The sequence below is a fragment of the Bidens hawaiensis genome, unplaced genomic scaffold (assembly GCF_021521415.1).
Source record: "Bidens hawaiensis isolate Kalapana, Puna unplaced genomic scaffold, B.hawaiensis_p1.1 tig00024824_1, whole genome shotgun sequence".
Lineage (NCBI taxonomy): Eukaryota > Viridiplantae > Streptophyta > Magnoliopsida > Asterales > Asteraceae > Bidens > Bidens hawaiensis.
This window is the reverse complement of record NW_027493934.1, coordinates 258,088-283,899: the sequence shown is the minus strand read 5'-3', so window position 1 is coordinate 283,899 and position 25,812 is coordinate 258,088. Positions and strand designations below refer to the sequence as shown.

The 25,812-nt window shown below is 37.1% G+C and overlaps 1 protein-coding gene across 1 annotated transcript; it reads left to right on the top strand.

Moving 5' to 3' along the window:
• The first annotated feature begins 21,969 nt into the window (after nt 1–21,969).
• On the top strand, nt 21,970–23,942 carry LOC143570130 (F-box protein At4g22280-like). Its single transcript, XM_077055867.1, has 3 exons — nt 21,970–22,956; nt 23,441–23,635; nt 23,718–23,942. The coding sequence occupies exons 1-3, from the start codon at nt 21,970–21,972 to the stop codon at nt 23,940–23,942; spliced, it is 1,407 nt and encodes a 468-aa protein (XP_076911982.1).
• Nucleotides 23,943–25,812: the final 1,870 nt, after the last annotated feature.

Here is a 25,812-nt window from a genome sequence, read left to right as displayed (position 1 = left end):
GCAATTTCATTATAGCAGCCTTGTCATTAACGATCCCAGTTCCAGTTTAAGCCATCCATTGTTCGAACAATTAAACCATCAATTATTCATCATTCAAGGTAATTAAAGCATGTTTCAGTTTCGGCATCAAACCATTAACATTAACCCCATGACAATACGGCCAATCATCAAACGATTTGGCCGATTGTAATTTTTAGGGTTCATATGGTGTTAAGTCAGGGGATGGATCCATTCCGTTTCTTTGGGAAATTATTTTATTTGTTTATGTTTTAATTAATAGAACTTAATATAATTAATATAAAAAGGGTAAGTAAATGTACTTTGAGACTTTGGCACTTCTAGATTGGCGTTCTTCAGGTTTTTTTTCATTCAAACTATATATATATATATATATATATATATATATATATATATATATATATATATATATATATCCATAAATATATGTATGCAATGTATTTATAAAAATAAAGGTTTTAACAAATAAAACTATAATAAATATAATGGATGTGTTTTTTATTTAAAATAAATATTTAACAAATATTCTTATATAACAAATTAAGTTGTGATTTGTGGCTTAAGTATTAAATTATAAGTATATATTTTAAAATATGTTATATAAATCTTGGTAAGTAAAGTGGTTTTATAAATAAATAATAAATTAAATAATAAGTGATTTTACAAACACACCCGATCATCATTAAATCCTGAATCTCTATTATGTTACAGGATCTGTCTTTAACTCGTGTTTGTTTCGGCAATCATTCTTAACTAGGCTTTTTCATTGGTAATTCTCGAAAAGTGTGACATCAGATTTTTCTTATCAATTCGTTTCCCTTTTGCTTATTTGATAAGGTGAGTAACTCATTCCCTTTTTTTTTACTTATTTTTAATTATTTTAGGGACATATGCGTATCGTATCATATTTATATATTATCTAGTATTCATATTAGCAAACTGTTAATCTTGTGTGCATATCAGTTAAATGTCTAATGTGTTACATTTCTAGTTGTTTTATTTGATCACATTCGGAGAGGTCCGTCATAATCACATTAATAGTATGATAATACGACCGTCGTACTATCCAAAGCCCGCTATGCAAGGCAATGATTTTATCGACACTAATTATTTGCTCAATGGCTTTATTATTTATCCCACAAAGGACAGTTTTGCAATTTTATATTATATTATATTTAAATTACTAATGTTTTACTCATTCAACCTTGTGTTGACAAATCTACTATATTTTATACACATATGCAGGTTTTCATTTGAATTGATTGCCAAGATGAAGAACTTTGTGATGTTTAATTTCGAAGAATTTATCAAGACTATTTTGAATTTGAACTTATGTTGCTTTTATTTTAAATATTATGTACTTTGGTTGTTTAAAATATTTGGATAATTTAATTTAAATAAATAGATATTGTCACCTTTGATATTGCATGATAGTACCTTATGAGTTGTGAACAATCAGTTCGCGCCCCGGCATTTCCGTTTTTGGTTGAGGGTGTGACACATATTAAACCTCTTAAGTCTAGGAACAATTGGCATGTAACACATCACCAAATTAGGTACCTTATTCCGATCACTCTTATAACGGGATTCCTTCCAGTTTTTACATCATGTCAATGTCTTGTCTTACGTATAGAATAGCATGCAATTTTGCAAACATCAATTCTTTCATAAGGAAGATTTAACCTTTCTAAACTATTCTTTGTATCGTAAAAGCTTTTTAGGAACTTATTATCTTCAGGTAGAAATGCATTAACCATGGAAATGTTATAGTTGCAAAATGCAATTGACACGATAAAAAAGTGATTTCCATGTCAAGAAACTCGTGGCAACTTGTAACTTGGAAAAATCCGTAGCCTTCTCCCCCTACCATAAAGGTTCATCTGTAGCTTGTAACATGTCATAAAATCTTTTGGTTTCCGCATTTGGTGCATGTCCTTCTATAGTATTTGAATTATAACCACATGCATGCATGTTATCTAATGCCATGCGTTTATATCCATCATCATTGTCATCAACTTCCATTGTAGTTGAAGATTGCCTAACCTCGTGGATGAAATTTCCACTGTGTTCACCCCATGTTTCATAGAGAAGTATGAAACCTTCCTTGTACAAGTGTTGATGAACGGTGGATATCTTTATAGCTTATATTTTGACATTTATAACATGGACATTTTATCTCACATATAGTCTCACCACGCATATTCACCCTCGTATCAACATCATCAGAAAATGCAAAGTTCAAAAACAAATCCCCATTGTAACAGTATTCGGAATTAAGAAATCCATCACCATCACTCCTTTCGCATCCACTTTCGATCGGTGTACCATGCCAGTCCAAATCAAAGCTTTTGGAAACAATCCACCTTCAAAACATCAATAATTAAACTGCAAAAAGTATTATGTCTCAAAACAAGAATGACTAGAAGTCTCCAAATAAAGCAGAATTTTGAGTGAGTGATTATCATGAAAAATCTTGAGTGGTAATTTATTCATAACCGACCTACAAATGATGAAAACAGACTTTAAGGGTATTTTCTGATTCTATCTATATGAACCTAAAACCATTATTTTTAATTTTGGTTTCTTTTATAACACTTTCTGTTTCAAAATATCACTTGGACGTTTCATCAAACACCTGGTGTGCACATTTGAAATAAGTGAAAAAACAAAGTAATTTCTATCACTTAAGCCGCAGAATCACAGATAAACCTAGCTAAGAATCTCACAATCAAATTAAGCATGCAATCAATTGACATCTCATAAATAAATAAACTTTTGTAGACAATGGTACGGTAATAACGGTATGTTGTAAAGTGATGGCGTTCATACACAAATTCAACAAATACTATACTCACCTTAATCTTAATCTCAAGATCCCATTGTGTGTTAATAATTGTTGCATCCTAAATCCAGTGTTTGTAAAATCAGTATGTTGTAAAGTTTTTGTAAAATCCAGTGTTTGTAAAGTGCTACTCTACTTAAGTCACATGCTTTGTCTGTGTAATAATAAAATAAAATGTTAAATAAAAGGATAAAAACTACGGTGAAAACAAGTTTTGAAAATAAAAGGTTAAAATCTCCGACTGCATAGCACCGGTTGTAAAATCTCCAACCGCTTAGCCACCGACTGCAAAAACTCCGACCGCCTAGCCACCAGTTGCAAAAACACCGATTGTCTATCCATCGCAGAAAACTTCGACCGCCTAGCTACCGGTTGCAAAAACTCCAACCGCGGTTGCAAAAGAACTCCTACCACAAAAAATCTGACCGCCTAGCCACCGGTTGCAAAAACTCTAACCGCCTAGCCACCGGTTACAAAAAATTCGACCGTCTAGCCATCGAATATAAATGGTTGCAAAAACTTCGACTCGTATCAAGCAATTGGCATTTTTGGTAGCAATTTTGCTAAATCTGTTACTAAATTTGCTATCGGTTTTTTCGGTAGCAAGTTTTGGTTGCAATTGCTCAATATTCTAGTAGTGTTTCATTCATGAAATTTTCTTTTTTTAAATTTATGACAGTTTTTTTTCTCATCTGCTGATCTAATCTTACATCAACCTTCTCCTTTTGTGATCTTAAAGATCTTAAAGATTTACCCATATAGAGTATACTGGTCAGAACAAGCACCCAAGGAAGTAGCTATGTCTGCTAAACTCAAAAGCTATCTGCAAGATGGTTCTCCAGGGAGCACCTTCACAATGGTCTTACGTGACGTACAAACATTAATCTAGAAAAGTTAATTTGGTAATTTATGATGATACATAGAGAGAGTGTTTGCATGTTTCTATAAATATTACTATCTAATGCAGGAGGTTTTAGCACCAAAGCTTTTGACCGAATAGTGGTGCTTTTAGATAAAGAGAAGGATGATACCAACACCAACCCAACTCATGTGGAAAGCCATAAACCAAAGAAACTGAAAATTGGGTTGAACATCATGGCTCAAATCTGTTGGTAATTTCCATCTTATTAGGCTGATCAAATGTAGGTGACCGTGGATCTATTTAGCTCATGAAATTCATTAATGTTGTAATGGGTTTATGGGTTGCAGTTGGAATTTATATTTGGTAATTACTTGTTGGCCAAGTTTGGGTCACCCTATAAATACGGGTTACCCAATAAATGCATAGCCTCCAACTTTGTTAGGCCTCCAAAATATTGCAGCATGTATATACTATATGTTTTAAAATGGGCCAAAGTAAGGCCCAATTCTTTGATTATGATTTATGTACGCCTAATAAGAAATGAAAAAATAAAAAACAAAAGGACGGACCGACACATAGAACTCGGAAGCTAAGGTAGATTACGCGCCGCAAGATTTTGAAGCGACCGATAGATTACAAGTTCCAAGTCTCCAACGTTCTAGTTTCATCATTGTGTCTGTTGTGTTGTTGAATATTAAAGATGAAGAATTTTCCAGATTCCTATACCCCTAATCGATTGTAAGATTCTTTACTAAAATATGTAACAATTAAATATAACAATAATGAATATGTAAATAGTGATAAACCTTCAAATGGTAATGTAGATAATTTAAATAATGATGAACCTCTCAATGTAGAAGAAGATCAGCCTCATAGCAATGAATCCATAAACGTTGATTAAAATAGTAAGGAAGACAAAACTATAAATGTTGATGAAAATAATAACATTGAACCTATAAATTTTGATGATCCAAGTAAATGGACTAATATTAATAATAAGTTAAGAGATTTACCAGTAGAAAAAGGATCATTAAAAGTTTATGATTATGATTTTACAAAAGATGAGTACTCTAGAAATTTTTCAAAAGATGAATACTCTAGAAACTTTAATCCTTCTTTTATATGAAAATGATGACAAATGGAGAAACATATGAAAGAAAACGGTTGCTTTACTCAAAACAGTATGATAGAGTGTTTTGTTTTTGCTGTAAGTTATTTGATGTGAATTTGTGTAAAAGTAAGTTAGATGAATTCGCACAAAAAAGTTATTGGGGAAACATTTGATGTGAATTCGTGTAAAAAATGGGTAGTAAGGATTGGGAAAATATGAGTGCTAAACTAAAGTTACATGAATCATGTAAAGAACATATAAAGAATATGAGCACTTGGTTTGCGTTAGAAACAAGATTGGCGAAAAATAAAACAATCAATAAAATAACTCAAGATTAAATAAATAAATAAAAATAAGGAACATTGGAGAAACATGCTAATAAGAATTCTCACCGTTGTAAAAACTTTTGGCATATATATCATTTCGTGGGACAAATGAAAAACTTTATGAAGAAAACAACGATAACTTTTTAAGTATCATTGAGATTATTGTGGAATTTGATTTAATAATGCAAGAACATTTACGACGGGTAAATACATAGTCATTACCTTGGACACAATACGCAAAACAAACTAATTGATTTATTAGCAAATGAAATAAAAGCTAAAATTGTTAAAATATAAAGTTAAAGAAGTTAAATATTTTTCAATTATACTTGATTGTACTCCCGACATAAAAGATCAAATGTCCGTTATTACGATGTTTAGATATTTCGACAACTACGATACAAGTTAAAGAATATTTTCTAGGGGTTTTAATAGTAGTTGATACAACCGGTAAAGGTCTTTTTGATACTATTATTGAAAAATTAATAAAGTAGGACTCGATGTGAATAACATTGGAGGACAAGGTTATGTTAATGGATCAAATATGAAAGGTAAACATCAAGGAGTGCAAAAAAGTTTCGTAGATATTAATCCTAGAGCATTTTATACACCATGTGGTTCTCATAATTTGAATTGAGTGATTTTCGATATGGCTTACGCATGTACTAAAGCTAAAATTTTTTTGGTTTAATACAACGTGTTTATTGTATGTTTACATCATCCCATAAAGATGGAAAATTTTTCAAGATAGTATACCAAATTTAACTCTTAAACCATTAACACAAACACGTTGGGAAAGTCGATTAGAAAGTGTTAAAGCAATTAGGTTCAAGCTCCACAACTAAGAGAAGCAATATTGGAAGTATATGATGATGGCGATCCTAAAACTAAAAGTGAAGCTAAATCATTAGTTGAGAATGAGTTTGAAAGTTTTGAATTTTTTTAAGCGATAGTTATTTGATATAACGCTTTGCATGCTACTAATATAGTTAGTAAAAACTTACAAGTGAAAGACATGTTTGTTGATGATGCTATTAAACAACTAGATGGACTTATTTGTTATTTTAAAAAGTATAGAGATGAAGGGTTTGAAAATGCTATGATTGCAACTGAGAAAAGTGCGTTACATATTGGTATTGAACCTATTTTTCATGAGAAACGTATTATTCGTAGCGATACAAAAATTTGATGAAAATGTTGATAATAAAACTTCTAAAACTCCTATTAAATATATTAGAACAGATTACTAATGCATAGTTGATCAAGCTATTTCTTCTCATAAAACAAGATATGATCAATTTAAAGAGTATGAACATATTTTCGGTTTATGTTTAGTATAAAATAGTTAAAAACCTTAGATGAAGAAATTTTAAAAACTAAGTGTATTTCTCTTGAAAATTTATTGAAGCATGATGAAAAATTAGATATTTATGGTTTAGATTTATTTCAAGAACTAAAAATGTTAAGACATATTATACATTTGGATTTAGACACGCCTATTAATATACTAAGTTATATTAATGCTGTGTTGCAAAACACATAGCGTTTTATCCCGTTTTTGTGTTGTTTTGTGCGTAAACTGTTAACGAATATAACTTGTTCTTGCATGAAATTAAATGTTTGTGTATATGATAGGTCCCCTGTTGAAAAGAGCGAAAAAACGAGTTATTTGAAGAAAGAATAGGCTCAAACGGGATTCGGATGAAGCCGGTATGCGCGTTTGAAGATAAACGAGTCAGAATACTAAGAAACGAGCACCCAGGACCTAGCCGCGCTACGCGACCAGGTCAGGCATCCATGCCCATGCTACGTGGCGTCCCACATGTCCCTAAGGCTGCCAAGAATGTTCGGGAATCAGCTACCCCGTCTATTTTATCTTCTAGCGAGCTTGTGGGCTTGTTTTAACCTATTTTATATAAGGAATGAGGTGTTTAAACATCTATATATGGAGCATAAACCCTATGAACGATTTTTAGCCCATTCCAGTCGTCCAAGACCTATTTCCAGACGAAATACCAAGGGGGAGGAGCAGCCGGTTCGTTATTTCATCACACGGTTGTCGGTTTTGAGTTTTTTAACGATTGTGAGTTCGTTTTTGAGTTGTAGACATTCAAACAAGTTGTTCGTTCATTATGCTTGGCTAAACTTGTTTGAATCGCCTTGGTTTGTTTAACGATTGATTTATCACTTTTCGGTGCTAATGTCGTGTTTGATTGTTTAGTTATTGTAAACTTCATAATTTGTGATATTATTCCATGAACCTTGATGCCATTAGATGTATTTTAGGTTGCATGAGCCCCGAGTACTTGATTATTGCATGAACTTGTTTCGTGTAGTCGTTAATTGCTAGTTCGGTTAATACTGAGTGTGTTGATTGATTGTGGTAGACGCGTGCCATTAGGGTTTATGTTTCTTGAATCATTTAGGTCAGTAGGATCATCCTCTTTGAGTTGGACCAAAACCTTAGGGGTTAGCTTATCTCTCTGCTTTAGTTGATTTAGTTACCCGTTGCGAGACCACGTGCGGTTTTCTAGCTATCGACTAGGGTAGTTTGTAAGTTGAGTTATTTTATCCTCATTATTGAATTACCCCTCTCTTCCTAGGTTTGTAATTAGCTCGAGCCTTAGTGAATATTGTGATTTTGATACGAACCAAGCAATAAATCATTAGGGTACGTAAATAAACAACTGTAAATTAAAAGCTAAATAGACATTGTTAGGGTTTTCTTGTAAAACTGACCGTAGGGACCCAATTGCCTTGATTCCATCTATCTTAGTTCATTTTTAGAAGCCGGTTTCGAACACATGTTAGCACCCGTGTCATCTTATAGCCGTTAAGTCATCCTACCTAGGTGATTCGTTTTCTTATTATCGTTAGTTCCGTTAAGTTTCACCGTTAGTTAAGTTAAGTTAGTTAAGTTTAGCTAGTTTAAACAATTAAGATAAATAAATATATTATTTAGGCAGGACTTATATTAGGGTTAATTATCTGATCCGCTCTCACGTGTCTTGGTGTTCGACATCCGGACTTCTATTAGACTGTGCTTCTACGCGACCGGTACACTTGGTGTTTGTGTGAAGCTTAGTTAGGATTGTTCTGTTTTATAAATTCAAGACTTAGTGTTGAATTGCGATAATTAGTTATTAATATTTATATATAGCTTTTCGCACATCAATTAAAACCTTAGAGTTATGTTAACTATTCTCGTAACTGTTGCTTCTGCAAAACGTAGCTTTTCAAAATTAAAACTAGTTAAAAATTACTTAAGATTTACAAAACGTATTTCTCTTGAAAATTTATTGAAGCATGATGAAAAATTAGATATATGTGGTTTAGATTTATTTCAAAAACTAAAATATTAAGACATATTATACATTTAGATTTAGACACACCTATTGATATATGTAGGTTCCCTGGACGGATCACACGAGATATCCCGATATACACAGGTGCGGAATCCCTGTGTAGATCGTTACGGACGTAGAACACAAACACACGAACACACGAATACGATACGAACAATCACACGTTATATTAATAACTCAACACGTGATATAATCACAGTTACAGACTCTCGACCTCACGTCACTTGACTCACGAACAATAACTGACTTACCCGAACTTCTGAACAACAACTTCGCTTGGTTAACAAGTTCGCCTAAGCGAACTTGTCAACAACTTCGCTTTAAACAAACAAATACATAAACAATATTACAGACTCGATTACAGACACTAGACATATGAACTACTGACATTTATGCACCAACAGACTCCCCCTTGGCAGTAGCTTCATATCTTGATCTTTCAGCTCTTGTCTCGTAATCTTGTAACTTCAAGCGTGCACTCCTTCTCTAACGCACACCGACACAACCCTTTGATATTTCCTTGCTTCATCCTTCCAAGCAGGAATATAAAAGATCTTTTTCTCGTTAAGCATCTTCAGATCAGCTTGCGATAAGTTAACAAGATGCATCGGATCGTAAACTCTAAGAATCTCTTGTTCATCCTCATCTTCCATCACTGCCTCCGCTGTCTCACAATCAACGAACCACCACTTTAGGTCTTTGAGCACATCCTTGGGCATAAGCTTCATCGGTACTTCTTTAAGGCACCGGATTGGTTTATACTTCATAACCATCCAAGGCTTTCCATCAGCTCTCAAACCTCTATCCTTGTCTTCAACAAGTTTCCCTTTCTGTGGTTTCAACAGCTCAAACTTCTTTTCCTTTATGCTCTCTTTCCATACGATTTTCCCTATGACTCTAGCCATATTATCATCACTTCGATTGATCAACCCCAATCTGGCTAAGTCTTTAACCTCACATTCAGGCAGTGTGTTTAACGATCTCAACATTCTTCTAAGGTACTGAATTCCATCATATCGTTTAATCACGAAGAGCCGCAACTGCTCATCATAAATCTAGCATATAATCCCTTTCTTTGCTTCAGCATAGCCCTTAATATTGTAATTCTTTTTGAACATGGTAGGGACTGCCGGTTTCTTCGTTTTGACGAACCAATGAGCGTATCCTTCCTTCCACCTCGGCTGCTCTTCCCATTCAGTATCTTCAACTGCCGTCTGATCACCCATATCGGCCTTCTCAACCTCTGGAATGTCATGTTCGACATTTTCCTCTACTATCTCTCCTTCCTCAATCTCATTCTCAATCTCAATCTGCTCACCGATCTTCTCAATCATATCACTCGGCAGCACATCCTCATCAAACAATATATCATCGCTGAACATATCATCATCTAGTTCTTTCAACGCATCAATCACGTCATCACCTATATTCTCATCATCAACCAACACCACATCATCACCACCAGAACCACCAGCCGCGTCGGCAGACTCCCCCTCAGCTGTGGAAGTACCAAGAGCTAGAGTAGTTCTTGGCAACTCACCACCTGCATCTTTCGATGCATTGGGATCATCGTCTTTGTCATTTCTTCTTTTCGTCCTTAGCTCGTCGCCTTTACAGGTCATCTCCCCCTGAGATGCCAAGAACTCCTTCAAGGCATCTATAATTTTCCCATGCTCAACCAGGAGGGATGACTGTAGTTGATTTGCTTCTACTAGGCGTTGAATAGTCTTCGATTGCTCTGCCACGATCCGATCTAGTGAAGCTATTCTCTCTGAGTCTGACATAAGCGTAGGCGAGACATCAGAAGCAGGCGTAACCGCAGGTGGTACCATACCTGATAACCCTGCAGTAGTGACGACCGTTGACTCTACAAATCGTGCAGCAACCACCGACTGAGTAAGCGTTGGAGGTTGTAGAGACACAATCTCCGGAGTCGACATCTGGATAGTAGTGGTAGATGGAATGCCAGCAGATGATGTAGCCACCACGGGAACATCCGCAGTGCTTATACTTGTAACCTGTACAGAAGTAGGAACGATAGACATACCAGACAGTGCAGCCGAAGCGAAACGTACCATCCTTGAAGTCTCTCCAGCTCCCATACCTGCACCTGTCCTTTCCCGTCTTGATCGTCTTATCAGCTTATGTATATCTTCTTCCTCTTCTGACTCATCATCATCCTCCGTTCTCTTTCTCTTCCCAAACGTTCTCTCTCGAGACACCATCAACCGTCTCCCCTCATCCATGATCTCATACAAATCTGAGTCAGCCATCGACGTAGCTGCTCTAGTAACACTCACACCCGAACCCTGTGCAGCAGAGACCTGCACCTCTTCCAGCGGATCAACCCGGTCCATATCAAAGTAATCTTGACCACCAAATACTTCATCAAGATCAATATTCTCCTCAGCCGTCACAACAGGCACAGCAGATGCAGCTTGAGTTGCTCTTGCCTGTCGCGGTTGAGGATCTCTGAACTCGTCCCCACCAGCAGGAACATACTCTGGGTTGATTAAAAACCCAAACAGTGGAGTATGCCTTGGACGCCGCTCAGGCTTGCTCCTCGCACTCGAAGTGCGGCATTGAGCGAAGATACGCTTGCTCACAGATTCCACGTATCTTATTGGTCGTCTCTGAGGTAGATTCGGAGCCACATGGTTCAATATCATCTGGATGAAACGTGGATACATAATGAACCGCTCACGAGCCATCGCCCTCCTCTGTCTTTCAATCTCGTAAAAGACCATCTGACTAAAACTATAGCGTTTATTGTAAGTCAGTGCAGTCATTGCCGACTGCATGGTCGCACCCATACCGTCAGTGCCCGCCTTCCTTACTGACATGCAAACTATCATGACGTGCATAAGGAAGCGCCACTGATCAAGTAGAAAACCCTTCCGTCTCTGTGTATCGCCTAATGGACCAGAATAGCCCATTCGGAGAAACGCTCCATCACGAAACGGAGCCACAAACTCAGTTGGGTCGTCCCTCGTCTCTTCTCCAAACCGTAATGCCACCCGAATCTGTTCAGAATTGAACTAAACCTGATGATTGTTCACAGTCGCTCGCATGACCGGGGGCTCAACACGACAATCGTATTCTACCGTCTGCCAAAAGTCTTCGATATTTGGTAAGGATATCGGCAGAGTCGTCGTGATAGCATGAAAAATCCTCGAGCGTATGAGGAAAGTAATAATCTCGCGGTAATCCTCAACGCCACTCGCTTCCGGGTCAAGGGTGGTGTACATATTGTGACCCGGGAAAAATTGCCTCTGATTGTCACCATCGTCTCCTCCTGCACCTCCAGCACCAGCTACTGCAGCCATATCTGCAACAAACGAACCAAGTTAGATAAACGTTAATGAATAACATAAGTTCGCTGGTTACCATGAGCGAAGTTGTGATAAACTCTGCATAGGCGAAGTTAAAGATGAGGCGAAGTTGGGAACAACTTCGCTTCAGCTTTAAGTTCGTCTAATTAATATTAAGTAAAAATGATCCAGGCGAAGTTAATGGTAACTTCGCCTCATCACAACATCGCCTCAGGCGAAGTTGAGCCTCAAGCGAAGTTAGGGATAACTTCGCCGAAACCCTAAGTTCGCCTAAACTGAAACGGCGACAGTGAGGTTTGAATCAAACATCGGAAAATCTGGGATTTTGGTTAAGTTTGAAGATCAAGGACCCCGAAAAACATGGTTTAGGGTCTATCTTGATGATCAAATCGTTCATGAACACGTAACAACAGGTTTTGAAAATCAGGGTTCAAAATCCGATGGTCCGAGGTTTCGAAACAGTTCGAAACGACCACTGTTTAGCATGAATGAACATGGAGTGTATGATAAATCGACATCTCGAACCTTGAATCGTGAGGAAATCTGAGAAAAATAACTAAGAATCGAATTGAAGCAATAAGTTCGCCGGAGGCTGTATATGTTCGCCGGATATATTTGATAAGTTCGCTGTTTGAAAATAATGAAAAGGTTTGACCTTTGAACATCCTTATATAGGGGCGGAGTTATACAGGCGAAGTTACGGATAACTTCGCCTAGGCGAAGTTATTCACAACTTCGCCTGTTTAACAACATCGCCTATATTTACAAAATCAAACCTTATAATTTGAACATTTTTCAATTAACTCTTTAAAACTTCCCTTTAAGAAATAAAGGACATGATCAATTCTAAGTAACCAGTTAAAAAATCATAAAACTATCTAAGTACAAAAACTTTAAAAATTTAAAGTATAAGGGATCAAATTTCAGTCTGGATAGGGACTACCACGTTTTAGAAAAGATCCGAACATGAATCATACTAATTACGTGACTGTCACATAGATCCGTGTTTAGCTGTATTATGACATATAGAGACAGGTTGTAAGCAGGTATAACTTAAAGTGGTTTTCATCGTTTCTGTGATACGAGTTAGGTTCGATTAAGCCTCAAAATTTAAGTGGGCAACAACTCAGAAATATTGATGCCTCCTATCTATTCTCAAAGCGTATTTGGCTTTCCCCAAGTCACCCCGAATTGACTTCGACCCATAGTGTCGGATTAAACTTGTAAGTATTCTTGATCTGCTTCCCGTTCTTCTCTCTTACTCAATGATTGTGAAGTCTTGATTTTGTCATCTCTAATATGTTTCAATAACTCCAAATATTTTTTTTTTTTTTTTCGAATAAACATAGACTTCAAAGTAGAAATTAACTGCAAGTCCCGAATCTGGATCACTGCAGTATCTTGAGACGCTATCTTCACGGGAATCAGAACACTTACGGGCTCGTGTATGACTGGGTAATCACTTTTCTGCCTATCATTCGGAAAGATATATATGAAGACATGCAAAACTCTTAAGGAGTTTCCACGTAAAATCAAGTAAATTTAGTTTGTATCACATCTACTTTTACGCACCATTAAAAAGTTACCATGACATACAATGACTGTTCTAAAGCCTTTTAAGCCTAATAACTTCACTAGTTAAGCACACAGAATCAGTATAACTATCATTTTCCAAGGTTGGATCAATTTTCTGTTAAACATAGAAAATGAACTTCTTACGAAGTAGTAGACTTGAAAAGTAATTTCATTTCCCATTTTTTTTCAAAATTTTAACATTAATCGCCCCGACCAAAACAAAGTCTTCAGGTAAACGGCTATCCCGAAGATCCAATGGATCAGCTGGACCGACCACATACTAGTATGTGTCCTTCTAACTAATTATGATCGACTAATTTTCAGCGAAAGAATAAAAACTCATCATAACCGCCCCGGTTACTTTCAGTCATCTGGTTAATGGCTATCCTCATATTCTATAAGGACCAAACATATCCTAAGACATGTCCTTCAAACTGAGGTAACCGACATAATTTTAAGCGATTAGTGACGTTTTTTTTTTTATTATTTAAATACAAGAAAAGCATGGTTACTCGGGATTGACCATCCCATTCAGTTCAATAAGGTTTTGAAATCTCGTTTTGTCAAACGCTTTAGTATAAAGATCAGCGAAATTATCAAGCGTATCCACCTTTTCAAGCACTACCAGTTTCTTCTCAGCACAATCCCGTATGAAATGATGACGTATGTCAATATGTTTAGTTTTACTATGTTTCACGGGATTGTTAGTTACTGAGATAACAGCTGTGTTATCAATGCAAATAGGAGTAAGTAAGAAATTCAGACCATAGTCGCGCAACTGTTGTTGAATCCAAAGAACCTGGGAGCAGCAGTTGGATGCTGCCATGTATTCTGCCTCACAGGTTGAAATTGCGACCGAAATCTGTTTCTTGCATTGCCACGACACCAATCTGCCACCAAGAAACTGACATCCTCCAGTTGTTGACTTCCGACTCTGATTGCACCCTCCATAATCAGAATCTGTGTAAGCGACCAGCTCCAAGTCTCCTCCTCTCGGGTACCACAACCCCAGCTTCGGCTTGCCCTTGAGATACCGCAGTATCCTCTTTGCACCTTTCAAATGAGATTCTTTTGGATTTGCCTGAAAACGTGCACAAAGACAAACAGCAAACATTATATCAGGCCTAGATGCAGTTAAGTACATTAAAGAACCTATTATTGCCCGATATTGAGTTGGGTCCACATCTGCATCACCGTCTAATTCGGCACCCAATTTGTGATTGACGCAGATTGGAGTATCATATGGAGAACTGTCCTCCATCTTGAAGCGCTTGAGCACATCATGAACATACTTCGTCTGATGAATGAACATCCCGTCCTTCTTCTGATCAACCTGCAATCCTAGAAAGAAAGTTAGTTCACCCATAGCACTCATTTCAAACCTTTTCTTCATGACGGCTTCAAACTCCTGACACATGGAGACTTTTGACGCAGCAAATATAATGTCATCCACGTAGACTTGTACCAGCAGGAAGTCGCTTCCATCTCTTTTGAAGAACAACGTGCTATCAATTTTCCCTCTTTCAAAACCATTCTCGAGCAAGTAATCCGATAAAGTTGAATACCAGGCACGAGGTGCCTGATGTAATCCATACAACGCCTTGCTCAATTTGTACACGTGATCTGGAAAGTCTGGGTCAGGAAAACCCGGAGGTTGCTCAACATACACAACTTCATCAACTTTCCCATTCAAAAACGCACTCTTCACATCTAGCTGAAATACCTTCATCTTTTCATAAGCAGCAAACGCCAAAAACAATCTTATTGCTTCCAACCTGGCGACAGGAGCGAACACTTCATTATAATCAATCCCCTCTTGTTGATTAAAACCTTTAACGACTAGCCTCGCCTTATTTCTTATAATAATCCCCTTATCATCTCTCTTGCACTTAAACACCCATTTTGTGCCTATCGCATGCACATTCTTTGGTTTTTCAACCAAAGTCCAAACTTCCATCTTCTCGAATTGAGCCAACTCTTCTTGCATGGCTTCGACCCACGAGCTGTCCTTTAAAGCCATTTGATAATTATTCGGTTCAATCTGGCTTATAAAGCAGGTGTACAGGCATTCATTGATTATTCTTGTCTCCTTAATGCTTGTATAAACACAGGTGTGCTCATTCAAGCTACTTCTAGTTTGTACACCGGAGGACACATCACCAATCACATTCTCCAAAGGGTGATCTTTATGAATTCTCGTGGGCGGAACAGAACCGACATGCAAATTGTCTTCCAAGTTAGAAGAGAGCTCGTCAATGGTTGCTTCATGCTGAGAATGAAATGGATTGAAAAATTCTTCTTCAGTCGAGGCAGCAGGGGTACCGATAGTGTTTGATGAGGAAGGTTGACATTTATCAATCAGCTGTCTTTGTAATAGAATGTCTTCCTCATCAAGGATCATCTTCGTTGCAACTCTCTCTTCTTCTTCAGCAATATCCAAAAACGGTACGTTAAAAGACTTGAAGAGTTTAACATAGTCGAAAAACTCAGCAGGTCCGTTGCTTGGTTTTGGCGGTTGGTAACTTGTGATGTCGGTGTTACACACCACCTCAACCTTGCTGGTCGATGTATTGAAGACACGTCTGTTAGGAGTCCCAACAACATAACCGACTAAGATTACTTCATCGGCTACTTCACCAAATTTAGAATTTGTCTTCAAAATCGAACAAGGGGACCCGAATGGTTCAAGACCACTCAAATTGGGCTTTCTCCCATGCATAAGCTTGTAACACGTTTTATTTAGCCTCTTAACCGTTAAGACTCTGTTCAGGACATAACAGGCTGTAGCAACAGCTTCAGCCCAGAACACCACAGGAAGCTTTGAATCAGCCAGCATAGTTCTGGCTCCTTCAATTAACGTTCGATTCTTCCTTTCAGCCACTCCATTCTTCAACACCACAGGAAGCTTTGAATCAGCCAGCATAGTTCTGGCTCCTTCAATGACCTTCAACACGATCGCCTCATTCTTCGTGAAATGAACAGTGTACTCCTTATCACAAATCTGCGACACACTCAGCAGATTGTGCTTCAACTCTTCTACAAAGTTCACATTCTCAAGAGTCATTTTTCCATTGGACACCGTTCCTCTTCCAGTAATTTTGCCTCCACTTTCACCGGCAAAGCTAACTCTCGCTCCTTGAACAGGTTTTAAGTCGTGCAACAAGTATTTGTTACCCGTCATGTGCCGGGAACAGCCGCTATCTACAATCCAAAGACTGTGGGCAGCCCTGTTCAACTGTTCCTGCACAATAAAGCAAAGGATTAGAATCTAGGGACCCAAGACCAATTGGTCTTGGATCTATACATTCCGTACTTCGGCTTTCCAAAGTTAGCATCTGGATAATTCCTGTCAGTCCTATTAGGAAATCTCCTTGGAAATTGAGTGTGAGGCCTTCCAAACCTATGTGTATTGAAAGTATTATATCTTGCGGTTTGGTTATTAGCATTGTTAAACTGAGGTTTGTTTCTGTGAAAACCTGAATTAGTTACATTTCGGAACTTTGAAGGGTTTTCATTTTTAGCAGTATTAAAATTACCATTAGGTTTATGCTCAGTTTTAATAGGCCTCACACCTCTGAATTTCGGCGTCAGAGGGCAATCTGCAACAAGATGTCCTAACTTATTACACCTAAAACAACACCTATGCTCCATTTTCTTTTCAAAGGTTGTTTTGGATGTCGAGGCTGTGTTACCGGCCGTTCGTCTCACATAAGGTGGGATGTACGGGTTGAGTGGAGTACTCTTTTTATAAGTTTTATCTTTTTCTCCACCAGTGGGTAACACTACCTTCTCCTTTGTCTTACCCGATTCGGACAACTTATCCGAATCTGATGAGACTGGACTCGTAACAGAAATTTTCACACTTGAAACAGGCGAACTCGTTTCGCCACTACTAACACTTGGTTCTTTACTCGTAACCTTGATTAGAACTGTCTGAGGAACTTCAAAATCAACAGATTTCTGAACACTTGGGTTAAAAGTGTAATTGTGGTTATAAGGTGGTGGAACCTCGTGATAACCAATTCCTCCCCTTTTCGCAGAGGAATCTTGACCACTAACAAGGTGATCAAGAATAGCTGAGGAATTTCTGAACTGCTCAAGTTTTCGGTTCAGTTCCACCACTTTCACCTGGTGGTCAGCAATCTGCTTTTCTCGTTCAGCAATCAGTTTAGTCTTTTCTTCTAAAACTTCATAACTTAGATCAATTACTTCAATTTTTTCAGCAAGTTTTGTTTTTAAGCTTTTAACATCTTTTTCACACGCTTTTATTTTAACTTTGTAACTGTTTTCTCTTGCTTTCATAAAGTGATGATCTTCTTTAAGAGTTTTAAATTCAGCATCTAAACGAACATACTGATCAGTTATGGTAGCAAGTTGCTCAGACAAATTCTCACATTTAGTACAAATAGGTTTAGAACTTACCTCGGAGAGTTGATCCTTGTTATCTGCCATGAAAGCTTTTTCCTTACCAGTAGCTTTCTCTTCTCCGGTGACCTTCTCACATTCTTCATTCTCAACCTTAGCCATATTTGCCTGCTCAAAAGTTTCATCCGAATGCAGGTTCCAGTTGTATTCACCTGCTTCTCTAGACATCATGGCACTTAAATCTTTACTACTCCCATTGTACTGTGCAGACCTGCCTTGACCACGTTCAACTCTCTCGTTTCTGCACTCTTTAGCAAAGTGGCCGTTTTGTTGACAGTTATAGCACCTCACTTTAGTCTTGTCGAACCCAGGCCTGCCACCAACAAACTTTCTCCCTGTCTTCCTCATAAACCTCTTCACCCTCCTCACAATCATGGCCATCTGCCATTGTAGATCCATCTCTTCCATATCATCAGCATCTATTTGGTCATAGTCTTCATCCAGCATCGCTGTATCAACAACCTTCCCTTGGATATAGTTCTCATATGAAGCAATAAACGAAGCATAGCGGCCAAACTGCTCTTCAGCAGATTTGACGCTCATTGGCATCTTAGAGTAGTTATTGCTTGAAGAACTTGAAGAGCCACTACTCTGGCTTGCTGTCTGTTTAGTACCACTTGATCCACCGGCTACAAAGCAAACATCCCCATTTGAGTTTACTGACACATGCCCCTCCTGTGAAGACTTGGCACCCGACTCGCCCTTCGAGTAGTAGGCGGCAGAATCAGTCTTTGAACTTGAATTGGAGTTTACTTTAGCACCGTACATGCATGGATCTTGAACCTGATCCATAGATGTTTCTTTTCTTACCATATTAAGCTCAAAATTTCTGAGCTTGTTGACAGTGGTTTCAAGATCATAAGTAGGGAAGTCCTTGTCTTCCCTCATCAGTACAGTATACATCTCCCATTTTGGTGGGAGGGCATCGAGAAGCTTCTCAACTATTTCTTCTTCTCGGTAGGAAATAGAATAGTTACTCAATTCAGTCATTAGATGATAATATCGAGTGATAATATCATCAAGAGATTCGTTCTTCAAGTACTTAAAGACTGAAAATTGAGTTTTGAGCAACTTTATCTTTGAAGCCCGAATACCTACATTCCCTTCAAATCTGTTCTCAAGAGCTTTCCAAAGCTCTCTAGCTGATGTATACTTTCTGAACGTATGGAGGATCTCCTGTGGAAGAGCCATTGTGATTGCAGCATGAGCCTTGCTTTCGGCTTCATACATCTTTTTCTCCTCCTCTTCCATTTTACTGTATTTCTTGATTTGGTCTCGACCCTCATACTCCATGACTGGTGGAATATATCCATCTTGGATGCATACCCACATTTTCGCATCCTGGTACTTAACGTATTGTATGAACCGATCCTTCCACGCGACAAAGTCGGTTCCCTTCAGCAACCTTGGGGCCTTTGTAGCTGACCCCGCTTCAACTTCCATCTTTACAAGCTCCGAAATGTTGATCGACGACATCCTTCTTGAAGACTAAGAAACCCGAAAAATTCTGAGTAGGCGAAGTTAAAAAATTTCCTCTGAACAGTACTGTAGGCGAAGTTAAGGATAACTTCGCTTAAGTAATAACTTCGCAGGATCTTTCTTAAATTCGCGTGACTGGGCGAAGTTGAGAATAACTTCGCTTAGGGTAAGCGAACTTAGAAAGTAGGCGAACTTGAAGAAAAATTAGCTGAGCTAAGCGAACTTGATGAGAACTTCGCTGAGTTAGGCGAAGTTGAGGAGGTAGGCGAAGTTGTAAATAACTTCGCTTCTCCTTATATCTTCGCTGAAACCCTACGTATCCTGACGGCAACTTCGCCTGATAAACAGCAACTTCGCCTGACGAACTCAAACTTTCTGCAGATCTGAAAATCGGATTTTAACGAGGTTTTTAACGGTTTAAAGGCTTGAACACACTGGTAGAAGGCTAGAATGAGCAAAAACACCAAAAAACTCGTCTCGTGAATAGTCGAAACGGGACGAATTCTACACCCGCGTGAATATCCCGAACCACACAATCGAGCAAAAGCTCTGATACCAATTGTAGGTTCCCTGGACGGATCACACGAGATATCCCGATATACACAGGTGCGGAATCCCTGTGTAGATCGTTACGGACGTAGAACACAAACACACGAACACACGAATACGATACGAACAATCACACGTTATATTAATAACTCAACACGTGATATAATCACAGTTACAGACTCTCGACCTCACGTCACTTGACTCACGAACAATAACTGACTTACCCGAACTTCTGAACCACTAGCCGTAACCTATATAAATACACGACAACTTCGCCTCAGGCGAAGTTGTCCATAACTTCGCTTGGTTAACAAGTTCGCCTAAGCGAACTTGTCAACAACTTCGCTTGGTTAACAAGTTCGCCTAAGCGAACTTGTCAACAACTTCGCTTTAAACAAACAAATACATAAACAATATTACAGACTCGATTACAGACACTAGACATATGAACTACTGACATTTATGCACCAACAATATACTAAGTTATATTAAAATCTTAGAGTTATGTTAACCATTCCCGTAATTGTTGCTACTGCAAAACGTAGCTTTTCGAAATTAAAACTAGTTAAGAATTACTTAAGATCTACAATGTCGCAAGAAAGATTAAATGGTTTAGCTATGTCGATTGAAAAGATTTTTTTGAAGAACATGATTATGAGTATTTAATAAAATAGTTTGCATCAAATAAAGCAAGAAAAGTAAATTTCATGTAAATATATTTACATACAAAAAAAATTAAAATTTTTAACTCCGCCAACTATAAACTTAATAGTTTATTATTGTCGGTCCCAAGCCCGAGTAAAGAAAGAGGGTTTATATCAAATTGTTTATAAAAAAAGCCTCAACATTTTAGTTTGTTTTAGGTCTTCAAGAACATTGAGACGGCCCGCTCATAAACCATAAAAAACAAATTCAAAAAATAAACTCAATTATTCAAAGAAAATGTTCAAATACAAACGGATTTCGCGGGTCTTCTCTCCAGGTCTGTTTCGAGAATCCGGCCCGATTGATGCACGTGTTATACCCGGGAACCGACCCTATTTAACGGGTACCCGGTTTATGTTCACCCCAAGTTAGTTAAAATTTTAGTTATGGGTGCGCATGAGTTGGTTTTGGTACAAAACCATAATAATAACTAAGATGTTGGTTAATGAATAACCATAACCTGTCGGTTTGACGGTTTCTTTATAGCAGATCAGTCATGAATCGATTAATCATGAATTTAGGCCTAGCTTAAAATAGTTCAAAACACTATAACTAAGCATTATTAGGAATGAAATTTTGGCTTAAAATTTGTTGACAATAAAATAAAATGTAATTACATATTTGTATATATTTATTATTATATTTTATAGCATTTAAAAATATATTATCTATAACGTCAGATAAATACATATGATCGGTTTGGTTCAGGTTTGGCGGGTAACTGGGTAAAGAAACATTGTTAACCATAATTAACCCACTATTGTTGTTTTTCAAAAAAATATTAAACCGATCCACCGGTTTTTGACATGGTTCGATTAATTTGATTATTGGTTGATTAATTCGGTTTTACACACTGGTGCTTTTAGTTATTAAAAGTTTGTAAAATATATTTAAACCTTAATTGTAGAAGACAAGACACGATAAAATGGCTAGGAGAACTCCCTTTATAGAACATCTTAGGTAAACATGTATTTCTACTGCTTCACTTAAAATTTTGAAAAGGCCAAAGTCTTAGGTAAACATATATTTGCATTGTTATTGATCAACAAGGGTGAATTAGGCTAAAGTCTTAATAATGGGGGGCTTTTGTAATAGATTGTGTATTATATATTGGAATATATATTTGTAATCATTAATGCAGTATAATTGTAATACTATAGGTGATTTGTATTCATTACGTAAATATTGGATCATAAACCTAAACCCTAGAGAAGGGTAAGGGTTTCATTCCAGTAATCCTAAACCTAAACCCTAGAGCCGATCTCTCTTCTCTTCTTCTTCTTCTTCTTCTTCTTCTTCTTCTTCTTCTTCTTCATCGCCTGCTGCTTATTGGGTCAAAAGAGAGATTCAAATCAAGTTGAGTTTTGTCTAATTTGAATAATGGATTCTGGCTGGCTTGGTAAAAAGAGAATGAATGTAGAAGAAGATGATGATGATGATGATGATGATGATGATGATAGACTAAGCAACTTGCCGGTTGATCTTATCCACAAAATCCTTTCTTTGATTGGCATTCAACAAGCAATGGAAACAAGTGCATTGTCATCTAGATGGAGGTATATCTGGACTTCAATGCCCTCTCTTAGTTTCACGAGTTGGGATTTCGATACATTGCAAGAGCGCTCCAAATTTGTTTTCCATGTTCTGTCTCGCCGCAACAATCTAACTGAAGTTGATTCTGTGAAGCTGAGTTTTTGTGGAAAGGTGAGCGAGGAGTTTGTCAAAAGAATTCTGAATTATGCATTATCTCACAATGTCCAACAACTGAATGTGGTATGCTTGGATCACAAAGATATTGAACTGCCTCCTTCTCTCTTTAGCTCTCAGTCTCTCAAACATCTCAGTTTGACGGCTGGCACCTATTGCGGATATCATTGTTTCATTACTCCGACATCAACTTGGGAACTCCCAGTATTAACAACATTGGATCTTCATTATGTCACTTTGTGTAATGACCAAGCTGACAAATGTGTTGGCTTCATCTCAAAATGTCCAAACTTGATAAATCTTACATTAAAGAGGTTCAAGACGATGGGATCCGAAACCGGTTTCGGTGTCTCCCATCCTCGATTGTCAAACCTCACACTTGAAGATGGCTACTTATATAATAAGGTTGTCAATGTGACTGCACCTCAACTCGAGAATCTCACTATTAGATTCTGTTGTATGGAGCTAGTGATATATGCACCTGCCCTTGTTTCCTTGTTCTATACAGGGGCTAAATCTTTTCATCTAACTACAGACGGTTTCCATTCTTTGGAGAAGGCGGATATTTGTGTTTACTATCCACATGCTCATCAAATAGCTTGTTTGCTTCAACATCTTCACAATGTCAAATTCCTTAAGCTTAACTTGGAAATCGTTGAGGTATATTTGTTTTGCTTCTCAAGGTTTATAATGAACCATCATCTTAAAAATGAGTTTCAATCTAAAAAAACCATTTTCATAATTAAAATAACAATAAAAATATAAGGAAAACAACACTGCTATAAAAGGGGGGAAAAAGCATATTGAGGTCAAACTGCTTACATTTGACCAACCCAAAATCATAATCTACTTCTTTGACCAAACTTGTACCCCAATAATCTTTGGCTGTTAAAAATTGTCTCTATTGTGCATACCAGGCAAGGTTTCAAATTTCAAAAAACTATATATGTATAAACCAATTGAAACATGGCCCGATTGACTTATTTTGGTTAATATTTTTTTTCACGATAATGTGGATCAGCAACATTTTGAACTAGGGCAGTGATAATTTGAAGATGAGATTACATTCACAAAAATATGTCTGCTTACATTTATAAACCCTGTTTTGTATATTGTAATTCTTGTTTTATGAATTTTACTACAGATTCTTTCTTCGACCGCGGATCAAATTTTACACCAACCTTCTCCATTTGTGAACTTAACGAGCTTAAAGATTTACCCAGCAAAAAGTACATTCTGTAATGAGCAAGCACCCAAGAAAGTTGCTATGTCTAATGAGCTCAAAAGCTATCTGCTAGATAGTTCTCCAAAGTGCACCTTCACAATGGTCTTTCGTGAGGTACAAACATTATTCTAGTAACACTATTTTGGAAATTTATGATGATAAATATGTTGTCTATAACTTATACTATCTAATGCAGGAGATTTTAGCATCAAAGCTTTTGACCGAATTAGGGGTGCTTTTAGAGAAAGAGAAGGATGATACCAACACCAACAAGATTCCTGTGGAAAGCCATAAACCAAAGAAGCTTAAACTTGGGTGGAACATGGCGCAAATCAGGAGCAGTTGGGATAATCTGGATGTGCAGATTATGCAAAGGAAAAAAAAGGCTTTTCTCATTATTTCAAAGTTGCAGCGCGTTTAACAACTGCTTGCGAATCTGCCTGCATCAAACAGGGTTAAGCTACAACCATGGTTATCTAGTCTCTGTGTAGAAGCTAACATTATTTTTAGTAAAATAACCGATAATATGAAGATCCCGTGTGATGAAAATCAAAGTCATTCAAGTGTCTGCTTTCATGAACTTGTCACAACATTGGACGCGTCGTTTTAGCAAATTGTAAGTTCCTAATACCCGCAATTGAAATTTATAATCAGAATGTTATACTGTTCCTTTTTGTTCTACTTTCAGGTCCCGTGTTTTTTTGTTATTACTCGGATGTAGTAGTCAACAACCTGCACAGCAGGGAATGGTAAGTTTTTGGACTTCCAGCACTTATGAACTTAACTATGTAAGATAATGCTATTTTGCTGCTTCTGTAAAGAACTAAAATGATCAAGTTACTTGGTTTCAATTAAGTAATATCCATGTTGTGTACTTGCCTTGAAGAAACTAGATTTGTAATGTTTGGAGATCTTTTGAAACACTATATTAACATCCAGTAACCAAGTTTAGTTAATTAGTCGTGATAAAATAGAATGTAAGAAATACTGTTTAAATTACCCTGTTGATCAAGTCCATTCTAATGCGAATATGAGCGAAAAAAAGTTGGAACTCGTTTATCATTCCCAAGAGAATGAATCGAATCACATGTGAATCAAAAGGTAAATAATCCAACTTCCACTAGTCTGTCCTTAAACCCCTTTACGGGTACATGTCCAGCACAAGCTAAGATTTTTTTGATAACCGGTTCTCATCATAACTTGGAAAAGATAAATTGATGGAATATTTTTCTTATTGTTATCCACATATAGACGGATTTTATCACATGAATTGACATGTAATCATTTTTATTTTTTTTTAATTTCATGGTTCTGACTTTTGAGTGGTTTTTCATTTGACCTTTGTGTATATATAGGCATTAGTTGGATATATCAGTTATATATGCATGTTTGGATCAGTTATCTAGGCATGTTTGGATCGGTTATTTACCTTGATCAGTTCTTGAAAGTCAAATTATAGTTCTTGCATCAGTTCTTGAAAGTCAAATTATATGGTCAATCAGGTCAAAAGGAAAGCCATTAAGTAGGTTAAGTTTATTACTGGAAAGTCAAAGGTATTATCAGATCATGGGTATTTAAAGTCAAAGGTGTAGTCAAGATAGAAATCAAATAGAAAGTCAAACATCGAGCATGACTTTTTTTAATATTGAGGGAACATTGAATATTTGCCAACACCGGGACGCAAAGTGTATCACACGGGTACTATTGTCCTTTCCTCATTTTCTAAACGGAATACTGAACGGAGAAAAATGGCCGGAGGCGTAGTGGATGGGTTTGCAGACGTTAGAGGTGTTGGTGGGTTGTTCTTGAAACCAGTGTTGCAAAGTGCATCCGCTCATTCACCAGTGAGACTAATACTTAATAAGTTGTATATTTGGCCCTTACGACAAATAAGTTGTAATGTCAAGCCAAATTGAGTCGAATGAGCTAGCTCAAGTTTAATTAGGAGCCTTGCCAAGCCAACTTGGAACATAGTTCAAGTCTAGTCCCAACTAGCCTTGGATCGACTCAATTAGGCTTGTGCATCATGCAAGCACCTTATTGGTTCAACAATATTAAGCTCCCAGTATTTCAATTATTTGTGAACTTTCTCTAGTGTTCAAACTTAATGATCTAGTTTAATGTGTAATTGAGTATTGTAATAATTCTTCAATTATTAAAAAAGAACATGTATAGTAGTGTGTAGTTAGTTAAATAATATAAAACACCCAAATATAGTACTATGTAGTATGTAAGTATCATTAGTAAAATTGTAGGTCTCGTGACCGGATCAAACAACACAACAAACTAAG